Source organism: Phalangium opilio, unplaced genomic scaffold (assembly GCF_054372755.1).
Source record: "Phalangium opilio isolate 3A_F unplaced genomic scaffold, DU_Popi_V2 ptg000113l_1, whole genome shotgun sequence".
Taxonomy (NCBI): domain Eukaryota; kingdom Metazoa; phylum Arthropoda; class Arachnida; order Opiliones; family Phalangiidae; genus Phalangium; species Phalangium opilio.
Window position 1 is genome coordinate 5916206 of NW_028324209.1, and position 16329 is coordinate 5932534.

The following is a 16329-nucleotide window of genomic DNA, read 5'->3' on the forward strand; positions in this document are numbered from 1 at the left end:
AATAAAAAAAATTCACAGGAAAATCTTGGATTTTCAAAATTTGTTTTCGTTGCAAATAAACGCGTTCATCATCAAAGTACTTTAGTTTAAAAGGAAGGGGAAATAATAAGCGTATGTAAAAACGAAGAAAAAAAAACCAGTTTTTAATTGGCATCGTGAGACGTCTTTTCATAACTGGACCAATTTTCTCTAGGTAATTTAGGAATAGGTATTTAAAAGAAAAACACTAAATGGAACCTTATCCATATACAGGGTGTTTGTGAAAAGTCCATCAATAATGAAAGGGCGTATTTATTGGGCCATTTTGAGTCGAAAATGTTCTATGACATTTTGCCGTCCGAGCCACGGTTTTCGAGTTATGATTTGAATATTTTAGGGATGACCCCTTCATTAAATTAGCGCTGTCTTTCAATTTCTTAATTAAATTTAAGGGGTCATCCGTAAATTACTCCAATCATAACTTGAAAACAGTGGCCCGAACGGAAAAATGTCATAGAACATTTTCGACTCAAAATGGCCCAATAAATACGCCCTTTCATTATTGATGGACCTTTCACAAACACCCTGTATAAGTAATTTTAAATAATAATCATACCGCTTATTATTATTATTTTTTTTTAATAAATTAGCGTTAAATAAACTATTGAAATAAAAAACCAGTATTCTTTGATATAACGTGGTAATTATTTGGCATAACAAGAATTGAAATTGTTACGGAATGTGTCCCCTTACCCCTCTCAGTCTGTGAGAATTCAACCAATCCAGTAGGGGTAAGAGGTTCGGTTTAGCAGACGCCGCTAAACCAATGGCGGATGGCGCAGTAGTCCTTGATTGTTTTTAAGACTAATTAACTGCTAATTATTTTGTAATAAGATATCATTTATTTATTTTAATATTTAATTCCTTATATATTTAGAAAAAGTGTGTTCTTTTAAGGTATAATATTATGTTACCTGAAGTTTTCCTTTAAAATATTTAAATTTAGACATCTGCCATCCATCCACTTTGATTAAAGAACAAATTATAAAATTCCAAAGTTAAATAATGAATATAGGAATAGAATGGAGAGATAAATTTATCGGGATTTTCTTATCAAAAAAACTAGCGGACCACCCGGTCTATTTTAAGAAAAAGAATTTTTCATCTTTTTTTTTATTGTAAAGTTGTTAAACGGTGATTTTCATTGGAGCATCGAAATTAGAAAAAAAAATGTATGAAAAGGTTCCACAATAGCGGAAAAACAACTTGACCCCTGGGGGTCAAATCGCTATTAAGATTTTCTTCCATAAAGAAACCTTGTCAGTCTCGTGAAAGGTTCTTTTCAAAACTCTGCCAAATGTTTCATAAGAATCGTAAGAAAAAGAAAAAAAATATATGTATTTCTTCTTTTTCAAAATATATTTTTCGAGTCCCTCCCAACTCATTTACCAATAGGGTCCCGTTGCCTTACCGCCAAAGACTTCAAAGAGGCGTTACTTTATGTGCCTCTTAACTATTAAATAGGCTTTTAGTTGGCTGGAGAATATGGGGTTTTTTGATGAAAAAGTTGAAATAATCAGAAGGGCCAAGTAATTGATTGGAAAAATCCCTATCAAAAATTTGTGTTTTCTTTATCGAGGGTTTCTTCCATTGATTTTTTGAGGGTTTGTATGTAGAATTGGATGAATAGGTTCCCGCGGTTGTTAAGAAGAAAAGATTCAATTTATCTACTGGGTTGCGTAGGAAAATTTTGCTTTCCACGCTGGTTTTAGTCTTTTAGAGGGTTGTTCTAATATTTGCTAACGAAAATAATACATTTTTTTCCGTTAATCTTTATGGTTGTTAACGAAAAAGAATGCATTTTCCTAATTAATGTTTATGGCTGCTATGTAAAATGATCTACTAGTTTTTCAGTGGTACTAAGTGGAATATCTATTATACATATATACAGGGTGTTTCTGATAAGTCTGCATCCATAAATTAAGGGGGATGTTCTTTGGACAATTTCGAATCGAAAATGTAATTTCTATCTCCATTTTGCCGTCCGGATCGTACAGTTTTCCAGTTACGGTTTGAGTGTTTTAGGGATGACCCCTTGATTAAATTACAAATCATTGTCTTTCAGTTTCTTAATAGATAGTTTTCACACATGGAGGATTCATACCATTTACACCAGGAGGCCGGGCTATCTGGCGGACCAAAACCCCGTCTGCTTTTGTGCTCCAGATAGCCCGGCTTCCTGGTGTAAATGGTATGAATCCTCCATGTGTGAAAACTATCTATTAAATTTAAGGGGGTCATCCCTAAAATACTAAAATCATATCTTAAAAACGGTGACAGGGACATAGATATAGTAAAACTATAAAGGGTCAGGACAGGGACGGGATAATGCCATGGAACATTTTCAACTCAAAATCGCCCAAAGAACATAACATCTCCCTTAATTTATGGCAGACTTATCAGAAACACCCTGTATGTATACATGGTTGCTAAGATGAAGGATGATTTTTTTCTTCCCATTCCTGATTTTATCCACCGTTTTTTAACGTTGCTGAGTAAAACCATTTTGCCGGATATGTAGTTAATAATTTATTAGCAAGGCTTGTTGTAAAAGAAAAATTGCACGGATATTTGCATATACTCCCACGATATAAAATACGGCTAATTTCCAACTTAAATTGACAAATATGATCCCATTGAAAAACCAATGTATAATCCCACGTGATACATTTCCTCAACCGTTACATCGAGACACGACGAATGTATCCCCTCGTGAGAGAGAGAGAGAGAGAGAGAGAGAGAGAGAGAGAGAGAGAGAGAGAGAACCAACTATGGTAATCAGTAGAGGGCATCAAAATCTTTTTAAGTCTGATGGTAACACGAATCAAATCAATCACGCGGGGGAAGTAAACTAATTTCATCTTCCTTTTTTTCATCCATTGAACGTGACACTACTTAGACGTTGTTGATTGGTTGCTTGGTATCTAACTACGTGACATTTCGCCGCTTTTTATTTGACTACAGTATGGGCATCCAACCTTTTTAGACGCGCGGTCGCAAGTTGAGTTGTCGTCGTTTCCCTATAGATCAATTACGATCTTTCTGACGTTTTCCAGGAATTTCCAGGCTACTAACGATGTAATCCTATCCGATGGCGCATTACGGCATTTCGCGCGCCAAAATTCCGCGGATAACAACGCTCAATCATTCCCAGCAGTCTCCCACGCAATGTATATTCGACGTCACAACCAAGCGCGCCCCACCACCACCACCATGCACCAACTGGCACCACGCGCTTTTCCATCACGCAACCACGTGATATATTTGCAACCAAAGACTAAATATTATAGCTTACCTATGTATATATATGCCAAACATCACAACGTACTGGCCCTTCGAAGAAATATCCATAATGAATGATGCCACTCGTTCAAATAAGAGACCTGAAATTAAAATAAAATTCCATGAGTTCGAATAAAAGTATTTTGTTATGAAATAAAAGTCCTGACTGACTGACTGACCGACTGATAATCAACGCCCAGCCCAAACAGCTTGCTCAAGAAGGCTGAAAATTTGTAGGAACGTTTCTCTTAAGTAGTAGGCCCGTACTAAGGAAGATTTTTCCAATCCGCCGCCATCTTAATAAATGGCGCCCAGAAATGTAAAAAATCTTCTCTATGCAACAAAGTCCGCGCGCTTCAATCGATTTCACAAATATTTAGTACACTGGTTTCCTCTAACTTATAGACGGGTTGAATAGTCTTTTGATTCTATTTTTTGCCATCTTTTTAAATTGCGGCCAAAAATTTAAAAACCCTTCTTTATGGAATTATGTCCGCGTGAAAAGTAATAAAAAAATGTCCTGACGGGCTGACGGGCAATACAGAGTGCCTTCGCTCCTAGGGTGCTACAAAAATTAGTCATCAACAAAATCTACCCATTCTTTATATCATTTCGACGCCGCGGGTAACAGCAAGTAATCAAGAAAATTCTGAAATGGTATTGCCTGAATTTTCGGAATCATTATGAAAAAGATGAGCTAAACAAAGATTATAATGAGAAACACAATTTAATCAAATTAAAAATATACTTTTTTAGATTCCAGATATATACTGCTCGTTATTCGTTAAGACAAAAAACTAATAACAGAAAAGGGTCAAGTTTCGGAAGATTTTTATTCCAAGATATATTACTTCCGATTGAATTATCTTCATCTTCTCCCATAGGGAATTTTCCCCTTTAATTTGGTTAGTGTTCTTTGAAACGCGACGCATTTTTTATCATTCCGGCAATATCCAAGAGACTCGGTTTATAGTATTGGTTTGCCATGCAGAGGTCTGGAATCGTAAATTGCTTGTAACCCCTTTTGATCCACAATTTTTTCAATAATAAAAAAATCAACACCCGGACCAAACAAGCCGCCTTTACCTATGGAATTTTGGTACCCGTTGCTGTAATATTGCTTATTCCTAACACGAATTGCACCTCTCTAAATCCGCGAACTATATTTGAAAAACACAAGTCTCCTAATCCTTTAACGAAAGTTTTTGCTTTCCTGCATTACCCAAAATCTTAAATGACGTCGTAGATTCTAATTAATAACAAGTTGGGAAAACCAAAATATTACCTCTCCGAGTCAAGAGGTCTACTACTACAAAGTTATTTACCTAGATATGGAATTATTTCTCTTTTTGAAGTAAAAATTTACGAAATATTGAAGCAGTATTCCAAGCATAGCGAATATACAGTAAAGCAGACGACATTTTACTTCCAATAAGGATAAATCTTGGACACATGGAAATCAGTTAATGGCAAAAAGAACAGGAAATGAAGTCTACGCTTCAGCTGTTTACCCTATATTCTGATAGCTACATTCACAACTGGTTAGCAGTGTAAACACTATCGTCTCGTCTCACCTCAACAATATTCTTAGTTTGCCAACATGAGTGTTAACGTTAAATAATACCAAAGATAAATTGTAGCTAGACGCACTGATAGTCAATGCGCACCATAAAGAAAATAAAAGCTCTGTAGCTTAGCCCTACTAATCTAATTGCCACCATCATCTTTTCTTCTATTATAAAATCTTAACCTGATTAATTAAGAGTGTATTTAACTTTCGGCTCACTCTGAACCGTTGATGTCTCTTCATTTCAGACACGAAAATCAAAACCCAAAGTTTACTTCACCTCAGGCCTCAATTATTTACTCTATATTTCACTAAGCTTATTGCAAATAATACTAGATATGCCCGCCGGAGTCTAGATCTTAGCTTTCTTCATGAAATTACTAAACCAAGGATTATTCTATATACAGATGTAGTATAGCTTAAGTAATATATAAACAGCCATTTCAAATAATAATATTAAAAAAATTCTTTGGAATATCAAAATGAAACAGAGCTTTTAAGCTACAAAAGCACTAAATGCATCATAATTACGAAAAATATTTCATCATATTCACTTTATATTAAGGATAAAGGGAATATTATGGTTCTGCAGGATTTCTTTACACATCAAAGCAAAACGAATTTCTAACGCAGCGCACTGCGGCACTAGTGTAATAACGGACGGACACACACACACAGACAATAACATAGACTGCTTTTTAACTCTTTCCGTATTAATTTTGAATTGAGAAACAAGATTATCTTAAATATTAAAATAAATATAATTAATATTTAATATTTTTTTCGTTAGTTATTCGCCTTATTGAACGTTACATCGCTTTAAAAAAGAACAATTAAACATTCTTGAGATACTTGACTAATATTGGCGTTTGAAATGAAGCATACGCCGGTTGCTTCGCCTTACTAAAATAGGTAGTATATAAAGGATTCGAACCGCAGCTGTAGATAAGAACATCGCAATTGCGTGAACCTTGGAGGAAGACCCCTCCATTGGAAGGCTAGACGTTTCTCGTAACCCTAGCCGATCGCCGCGTATGTCTTAACCTTAAGGATGATGGTGGTGTTAGAAGCCAGGTGTACAGACTGGTGTCCATGTGGGATGGACAAAAACAAAGACCAGAAGATGGTGGTGTTAGAAGCCAGGTGTACAGACTGTTGTCCATGTGGGATGGACAAAAACAAAGACCAGAAGATGGTGCTGTTAGAAGCCAGGTGTACAGACTGGTGTCCATGTGGAATGGACAAAGACGAGAAGGTGGTGGTGTTTAGTAGCCAGTAAGTAGAAACTGGTGTCCATGTGGAATGGGCGAAAGACTAGAAGATGGTGCTGTTAGAAGCCAGGTGTACAGACTGGTGTCCATGTGGAATGGACAAAGACGAGTAGGTGGTGGTGTTTAGTAGCCAGTAAGTAGAAACTGGTGTCCATGTGGAATGGGCGAAAGACTAGAAGATGGTGGTGTTTAGAAGCTAGTAAGTTCAGACTGGTGTCCATGAGGGGTGGACAAATGAACAGAGTTGTTAGACAGGCAATGGAGTAATAGCCTGTAAGTGGAATACAATTTCCGGGACTGTAAATGCGGTCTGGAAATTGAATACACGTTTGCTCCGATTTGCAAACTGCGAACGCGGTCACGTGGGTATAACAACGGACAGACGGACAGACAGACAGACAGACAGACAGACAGACAGACAGACACGTCGAAATTAGAACCTCTCCGTGACATACGTCACTCGGAGAGGTAAAAAAGGCTGGCTTTCTGTATAGAAGAATAATTACCCCCCATAACGGTGGAACTAAAAGTAAATTAACACGAAGATTTATTTGTTATACTGGGTGTTTGTGATGAGTCTTTTATAAATTACATGGGATATTCTTTGGTCGATTTTGAGTCGAAAATGTTCTATGATATTTTGCCCTATAGGGTCACAATTTTCGAGTTAAGATTGGAGTGTTTTAGGGATGGCCCCTTAATTAAATTAGAAAACATAGTCTTTAAGTTGCATAATTAGATTTAAGGGGACATCCGTAAAATACTGCATCCAATCTTAACTCGAAAACAGTGGCCCTAACGGCAAAAATGTCATGAAACATTTTGGACTCAGAATCGGCCATAGAACATCCCCTTAATGTATGCCAGGCTTTTTCAGAAACACCCTGTATACTTTGTAAAAACGTATTATCCGAAAGAGCTATACTTATAAGAGCTATACGGGTGTGACGAGAAATCATGGCTTCGGTTTAATTTACTTCTGTTAGAGCTAATGAAAAGTATACGTTCACTTCATTGTTCCCTCTAATGGCCTTAATGGGGACAATCTCAGTGGCTGCGTTTTATCCAAGCCAAAGCCAAAACCCCCATGGTCAGCGCTATACCTGACCATAAGGAGGGTCCTGGACCATAGTGATGGCATTAACGACTTCGTGACCTCTTGACACCATCGTCCATTCTAGAAATATAGCTTTCTCTTTTTATGTCGATATAATATAGGTTTTTAACCCCATCTTCTAATTATTTTTTTTTCTTTTCTTTAATTATCTAGGCCGGACTGAAAGGAGGTTGACCAGCGCGCATCGCGTTCGTCCCTTATCAACTGGCATCTGTCTATTACATCAGCAACCAGCCGAAGAGGAAACTACTAAAGAGGCTAATTATCATTCCATCATTAAAAACACCGAGAAGGAACAAGGTTTGTTTGTCTTAAACCATAAAACTTTAAATTTTATAGTGGGAGTTTTTCGAGGTTGAACATATTTTTATCACGTGTTTAATTATGTGTCGCTTAACATGTGCCTAACAGTCTGGGGTATCTATTTACAACGAGTTAAAATACCACAAGTTCATTATTTGAGGTTAGAGATATTAAAATTTTTGGGAAAAGTAAAGTCGGTAATTTATTGTTATTGTTATTATGATTATTTTTTTCACGTGCACTAGTCTATTTAATTAACTACGTTGAATTGTGGGTACTTTATACCTAGTTTAGATGATTTCAACAATGAATGGGAAATTGTGACAAAACTGGACTACAAAGTATAATAGGCTAATTTTTATAGTCTCATGGCAGTCTAGATTTACTCTGAGCGACAAATTTTGGAAATTGTTTGGCAATTTACAACGTTGAATTATCTATCATACCGTAATTTTACAATGGTAAAATTACGGTATGATAGAAATAGGTAATTAACTTTTTGGTATTTGGTAAGTTACGGATGGTAAATTACCGACTCACATCTTCTCTACCAGAGCTATATATGGCGGTAAATTTCACGCGTTTGGCGTGATGGCGTTCACGGATTTTCTCGTATCGTGTTTTGAAACGGGTTGGCGTTTATAGTTATTAATCAATTTCTTAAACGAAGGCGGCAACACCTTTTGACGCGTGACCTTTGACACCCTTGTAGCCAATCATTAATTAGGTGTTTCCCTCCAAACGAGCCCCTTAATTAATTATTACCCGCCAATTTATATTAAAAAGTAACGAGGCCTCCCGAAAAACATCCGCGTGGGACGATCCGCGCGCCTGAAACTTAAGAGTTTATCATTAACTACTCGATCCAGCTACAGCTATTAGGTCTCCCCCCGTTTATTCACGATGTAAACTTTCCAATACTGTTCAAAAATTCCTGTACCAGTGGTTTAGTTTTTAACCATCATGTATGGCATATAGAAGAAAGACATCATCAAAGACAGATTTCGTATCCAGTTCGAAACGTTTGGTGACGTAACAAGTTTAGGACCACCCAGTTGGATCCATTTTCTTATGGGGCACGTAGGGCGGCGAAATTGGACGGATGTATCGGATCTTATGGTAGGGATGAATCCGGGAGACTCTATTTGGGGGAATTTTTATAAAGTTTAGTGAGAAGGTAAAAATCGCAAAATGAAAAGGGTGTATGGTTGCACCAGGGATAGATTTAATTTTAGAAGTAGGAATGGAGAACGGTTAGTATTTACTTCAGTCCGACTCATAGCCCAGTACAGAGCCCCTCCCTCCAAAACGTAACGAACAGTTTAAATTATCTTATTGGCTCACTTAAACAACGTCTTGATGGCGCTGCTGACGGGGACGGCGAAAAATGCGTAATTCCTTTTTATCTCTGTCGCTATGACCCGCCTCTTCTTTCATACCTCTCCGTCCCGTGGAAGGGGGTCCGGGACCTTGACGCGCGCCCAGATTACTCTGTTCTTCATTCCTACTTCTAAAATTAAACCTATCCCTGGTTACACGCTTCCTTCGGCGCAACGTCTTGGAATAGGTAACGCTCACGTGATCTTTGTTGGAAAAGTCCATCTAATAAGCCTTGTCTTTTACGCCTCTAACCGATTATACTCCCGATATAGTCTCCCCTGGGGAAGGATGCAAACTACGAGAGAGGCCCCACTCTGGTATAATATACTTTTGGCGAGGACATGTAAACATTTCTTATTATTTCTTCTTTGGGGCGCATTTTTGGCAATGAAATCAGAGGCCCAGCCACTTGCATTAAACGCTTCGATCAACAGGTGCTCTCGCTCCATGCATGTTGGTTCGTTCGTTTTTTGGTGAAAAACCAGAAACTTTTAATGGGAGTAAGCCGCGCTTTTGACGTTCAAATTGGCGGTAATGTTCTTCTTTCTCTTTTCTTTCTTTTTTTTTTTTTTGCCTTACATAATGGCAAAGTCACGAACGTAAAGACCAAATGAGAGAAGGGGAATGTTAGGGCAAAAGGCGGATTTGGGATGTTTTGTACAGAAAAAGAACTTACTTTGTTCATATCAGTTTCATCTCCCAAAGACAAAGATCTATTTCTGATGTCGTCCTGACTATTCATTCTGGTTTACTAATAAACCAACTCGTTAGAACACAATGCCAACTGTTTGAGTCCATAAATAGTGTTCTCTAGGGACCAACCAGGGTTGCCACAAAATTTTCGTATTCAAATTATACCTGACTTTTCAAGGTTTTTCTCTGACTGATTAGTGTTGACATTTTTTGGCCAAAAGTTGTCAATATTAACAGCATATTTTTAATAATGTTATGGTTTTTTTAACAGTCAACTCTTCAATTTATGTTTTAAAACATATTTAAGTTTATATAGGTTCTTTATCTTTCCTAAGCTCAAGAAATATTTCCCCCGAAAATCAAATAAAATTCTCTGATTTGATTAAAAAATTTAATTCATTGACCTTTATGGGGCCATTTTAACTTCCCCGCTTTTCAGAAGATTCTCCATGACACGACTCGTGACATTACTCTACCCCTTGACCAATGGTCACCTGGTTATAGATAATAAGAACTGGACCCTTCCCGTGACATTTTTCCATCAGCTTCTAATACTTCTCTAAATTCTTGGGTTAAAAATCTGTCTCGGTATAAAATGCGAACGCGGACGAAATGGGAAGACTTGGAATTCCAAAGAATCCGCAGCCACTTCTCAATTCCTTTTTTTTCAATTTGGCTCCTTTTGCAAAAAGGATGTATTTCGAGGATCAAACATTATTTCAAACCTTTTCTTTATACCAAAGGTTCGGAGAAAGCGAGGGGGGGAAGGATGGCCAAATGATATTATAGCACCAAAAACCTCTCGAACAAAATTGTCTTCTATTCAAGAGAGAAGCGCTCCAAAAAGATATTAAAGAAGATGATGAAAAACCACTTCCGATTCAAACTATAAACTTCAATGTACGGATAGGATAGCCTGACATATAGGATCATCCCCATTTCTTCTTCAAAGGGAGTAAGAACGGAAGTAGATTAACGCGAAGAATTATTTGGGAAAAAATATATTACCCCAGAATCGAGATGGTTTTAATTACTCTGAGGAAGTACATGGTGCTGCTGCTACATGATTAGCTGTAGGTTGAGGGAAATGTCTTGGGATTTTGAAAATGGGGGTGTGAAATGTCGGGAATTATGAAAATGGGGGGGGGGTGAAATTTCGGGTTAATTTTGAAATTGTCACCAACGTTAGGAAATTTTATATTGATTCACTAATTAATATGCTAAACTCAACATTCTGACTTTTTATGGTAAAAATTGGACGAGCATTGTTTGCGTGTGTGTCGAGTTTATCAACTTCTGCTAAGAGTATAATCTAGTATATATGTTCAAAACTGGCTTATTGTATTTTAATTTTGATTGATGTTAATACGTAATGTCTGTTGAAAAGGGGAGTCGCCTAGTCGTGTGATTAAACCGTTGCGTTTTTTGTTTGTTGGATCATGAGCCTTATGAACACTATTCCAAACCTGATATTTTTTACCTCTCCGAGTGACGTATGTCACGGAGAGGTTCTAATTTCGACGTGTCTGTGTGTGTGTGTGTGTGTGTGTGTGGGTGTGTGTGTGTGTGTGTGTGTCTGTCTGTTGTTATACCCACGTGACCGCGTTCGCAGTTTGCAAATCGGAGCAAACGTGTTCTCAATTTCCGGAAATTTCGAAAATTGTATTACACTTACAGGCTATTACTCCATTGCCTGTCTAACATCACCAGCCTCTGGTCTTTGTCCATCCCACATGGACACCAGTCTGTCCACACTGGCTTCTAATCACAATCGTCTGCTGCTCTTTGTCCATCCCACATGGACACCAGACTGTACACACTGGCTTCTAATCCCCACCCTCTTGTGGTCTTTGTCCATCCCACATGGACACCAGTCTGTACAAACTGGCTTCTAATCACCACCGTCATCTGCTCTTTGTCCATCCCACATGGACACCAGTCTGTACACCTGGCTTCTAACACCACCATCTTCTGGTCTTTGTTTTTGTCCATCCCACATGGACACCAGTCTGTACACCTGGCTTCTACTCCATCATCATCGTTAAGGTTAAGACATACGCGGCGATCGGCCAGGGTTACGAGAAACGTCCGGCCTCCCTAAGGTGGGGCTTCCACCAAAGGTTCACGCAATTGCGCTGTTCTTATCCATAGCTGCGATTCGACACCCTTATATACTACCTATTTGAGTAAGGTGACGCAACCGGCGTATGCTTCATTTCAAACGCCAATATTAGTCAAGTCTCTCAAGAATGTTTAATTATTCTTTTTCAAAACGATGTAACGCTCAATAAGGCGAACAACTATCGAAGAAAATATTTAATATTAATTATATTTATTTTAATATTTAAGATAATCATGTCTCTAAACTCAAAATTAATACGGAAAGGGTAAAACAATAGTCTATGTGTTTGTCTATATGTGTCCGTCCGTTGTTACACTAGTGCGCTGCGTTAGAAGTTCGTTTTTGTTTTGATGTGTAAAGAAATCCTTCAGAGCCTTAATATTCCCGTTTTCAATAATATAAAATGAATATGTGGAAATATTTTTCGTAATTATGATGCATTTAGTACTTTTGTAGCTTTAAAGCTCTATTTCATTTTGATATTCCAAAGATTTTTTTTAATATTATTATTTAAAATGGATGTTTATATATTACTTAAGCTATACTACATTTGTTTATAGCATAATCCTTCCTAAAGTGAATACAAGCGCAACGCTACAATGTTGGTCAAATGAACTGTTATTTGTTAATGGGCCTAGTGAACCAAAAAGTAAACGCTTGGGTTTGGTTTTCGTTTCTGTAATGCAGAGACATTAACGGTTCAGAGTGAGCCGAAAGTTAAATACACTATTAAATAATTAGGCTTAGATTATATAATCATGGTGGAAATCTGGGCCGCGTTCAGCAGAGCCCAGCGCTGTTAGCAGTGTCATACATAACGGGATTTTGTTTTTGAATTTTGACGTCACGGTGCTTAGCGCTGAGCTAGCGCGGTCTTCAAAGAAAATAGTCGGCCTTTTGGATAACGTGACGTAAAACGTGTAGTTCTCAGCTTGGCGAAAAAACCATGGATGAATCAATACAAATAGCTCTATGGGACTATAGCTATTTAATTGGCGTGAAACCAGTTGATCACGCGAGAATTTTAAGATATATGTTAGTTTCTAATTTTAATTATAAAAGTTGTTATCTATCTCTATAAATATGTTATCATACAATTTTTGTTAAGCCTTGGTACCTTGCACGCTTTATTGCGCTAGCGTCATTTATAAAACGCCGATGACCGGAGAAAAGCTATGACAACAGAGCTCACCGGTAAACATTTCCAAAATCCGCTGTCTTTTTTGGTGAGCTCTGCTGAACGCAGCCCAGACCAGTGAAAGGTCTGATCGTAATCGGATAATAGCTTCGTGTTTTCATGCTTTTCATGGTACGCATCTACTTTCAGTGTGTGTAGCCACAAATAAGCTTTGGTGTTATGTAACGTTAACAGTCATGTTGACAAACTAAGAAAATCGTTGAGGTGAAACGAGAGGATAGTGTTTATATGGCAACCCTGTTGTGAATATGGCTTTGAACATAGAGGGCATACAGTTGAGGAGTAGAAAATTGGGCCTTTACAAACACGTAAAGGTAGTATCCCTCCAAAGTTTTATCTATTCATTTCCCGTTTCTCCCCCATCGGATGATTTTAATGTGTACAAGTATATCATTATTGGATGTAAAATGTCGTCTGATTTACAGTATATTTGCTATGCTTTGTATACTGCTTTCATATTTCATAAATTTTAACTTAAGAAACATTTCCATATCTGGGTAAATAAGTTTGTAAGTAGTCGTCTTGACTCGGAGAGGTAATATTTTGGTTTTCCCAACTTGTTATACGTATGAAAAATATGTAGTTTTTTCTTTCTCCGAGAAGATAGAAAGGCCATTAAACTTTTCTCGGTAACATAACGTCGTTAATGTCTTTTAATGACTTTTAAATGTTAAGCCATATATTTTCCCATTGCTAATCTTCCTACAAAAGGTGTTTGTAAATATTTTCTTCTTAATACCCGAAGTTGATTAAGTGGAAGTTATCAATTAGCTATGTTTTTCTATTAAAGGAAAAGGTTAGGTAACATTAAACCTTAAAATAACGGCCTTTTTCTAATTACAAAAGGAAAAATTTTAAAATAAATTATCTTTTATTACAAATGAAATAGCATTTAATTAGTCTTGAAAACGAGAACAACTGCGCAGCCATTGGTTTAGTGGCGTCTGCTAAATCGAACCTCTTACCCCTTTCCTTACCCTTACCTCTCTAGGCCTGTGAGAATTCAACCAGACTCCACTAAACTAACTAGTGCTAATAATTTTGTAATAAGAGATAATTAATTTTTTTTATAATTTTTCCTTTAATTATTTATTCATGTTAAAACATCCAAAGTTGGTAAATTGTCCGCATTCCTGTGTATTTTATTAGGAATGAAAATTTACTAATCAATTCTTGATTTTACAAAGGGGAAGCTTGATGTATTACACCTAGGCTATAAAGGGTTTGTTCATATATTTCATTATGTATGTCACTCTAAATTTGGGTTTTACGAGTTCATCTTAAAATAAAAAATTAAATTCCTTAGAACCAATTTAATATTATAACTTGGCCCCGCTATTAGAACGTCTTTAAAAAATGATGCGAGAAAAACATAACGTCTTATTTGTAAAGAAAGAGACAGACTCGCGTCACGATGTGGCGTGATTCTTGGCGCCTTCCCGAGCACGTGCCCATCCTTAAGGGGCGGACAACGTGACCTAAAGTTACGGTCAAAACGCTGGGTCAATAATGCACCCCGTCAAATACCCCAAAAACTTCTAAAGCGTGCCAGAAGAAGTTTGGTATCGCAATCTTTACAACATTAGCCATGTTTGTAATCAAAATAACCAGTTTTCGTTTTTGTTTTTTTCCCATCTGAATTTACATATCTGAAATATAATTAAATTTCAAGCCGGGTTTTATTTCCTTGATTGAGCAACTCCTCGTATATTATTTACTCAATTTCAATAACTAATTCAAGGTGCATTTATTTATAAATAATTTTTTCATAGGGAATAATTTTAATTTTCTCCGAGCCACGACGAGTGAACTCGAATTGCGAAGATTGCAACGCGCAATCGGAGCCTAAGCTTGCTTCTTATTTTTTCTTGATTATTGCGGGTCATTTATTGGATGGAGAGCCTTAATGGCGAAAGGGGCCAAAACTGACCGTTCATCAAGAGCGAGGAATGGGAGGACTGGCTCTCCTGGTAGAGTAAATAAAATCGCTTCTGGTCATTCGCCAAATGGCTCTCTCCCGCATTGACCATTAAAGATGGGCTGAGCCCGGCCTGCCTATAGCTCCAAAGTGAAACGAGAAGTTTTTCTTTCTTTTTTCTTTCCTTACCCTTTCGCGCACCGCTCTTTTATTTTGTTGGAAATCACACGAAGGGTTGATAATGGCGCCTCGATCTTTGGATGTGTGTATGACACGACTTCAGTTTTAGAGTTATTTCAATTGTTGATGAGGATGAAATGAAAGTGATATGGGTGCGTGGAAGCGTTTGATAGGAGGGTTTTAGTTTAGCCGAGAAATACGGTAAAAGGATCGATAGTCCAGTTGCTCCTTTAGCCGCTTGTATGTGACTACTTGTTATGACATTAAATATAAGGGAAAAGAGAGAAGGGTTTCCTTATATAATATAAATCATGGAATGAGAAGTAAACACGGCTTAGCGCTCAAACCTATATACCCCACCGTCCCCCCCCCTTTCCGCGCCTTTTTGTAAATATTCCTCCCCCTCCCCCTCTACCTATACCCTCCTCCATTGTCATCACCACCACCCACCCACCCACATTTTGATATAAACTGACGTCATTTCCGGCCTAACATTAAACTAATGTACTAGTCCATACGTGAACTATAATAACAAAAATCAACTGTCTTTAGAAATTAGACAAATTTATTTTTGAGGCGTGGTCGACTTGGTTTTCTCAAAACTTGCCAGGAAATTAGTGGTGACGTTGGGATATGATATAAGAGCGCGATTCCCGTGCATTTATAAAAGTATTATCGCCTCACAGTTACTACCGCTCCGTAATTATAGTCTTTGAGCCGCTTGGAAAGGAATTAGGCCGGTTCCAAGTATTATAACAAAATTTCTGTACTATAGTAGTGTCAAATTCTTAAATATCCCGCGTTTATTTGTGGTGTTTACGAAGCGTAAAAGAGGTTAAACATAAACATTTATTTTTTGTTATTTTTTAGTAATTTAAAACCAAGAAGCGATATCTAGTTTATTAGGGAGAAGGTGTAAGATGCCTAAGTATTCGCGCGCCATAGTCCCAGTCCCCCTTTCAAAATACAAGGGGGATGTAAAGTGAGGCCGGGCTATTTCGCTGCCTCTCCTCAGTCGGAAAATACGTAATTTTCGTCATTCGCGTCGCGCTGACGTGAGTTTTCAAGAACCAATGAGATGCTGGTTGTAATTTAGAGGCGGGGATTAACTACAGACCTACTATACGTTAGGACTGGAGATAAAGCTAGAAATGTGGCGAATTTATACATTCTCCCTAATAAACTAGATATCGCTTCTTGTTAAAACTAAAAGAAAAAAAGGAATACAAGTCCTAAAGGGATGGTGTTTCTTAAATAAG

The 16329-nt window shown here is 37.4% G+C and overlaps 1 protein-coding gene across 1 annotated transcript in view; it reads left to right on the forward strand.

Annotated features, from left to right (window-relative positions):
- The window catches only part of Trap1 (TNF receptor associated protein 1), a 44053-nt gene that overhangs the window by 839 nt on the left and 26885 nt on the right, over window positions 1-16329 (forward strand). Inside the window, exon 2 of the mRNA XM_089852562.1 lies at window positions 7430-7576. Coding sequence (XP_089708688.1) covers window positions 7430-7576 — 147 coding nt within the window. The remainder of the gene's footprint in view (window positions 1-7429; window positions 7577-16329) is intronic.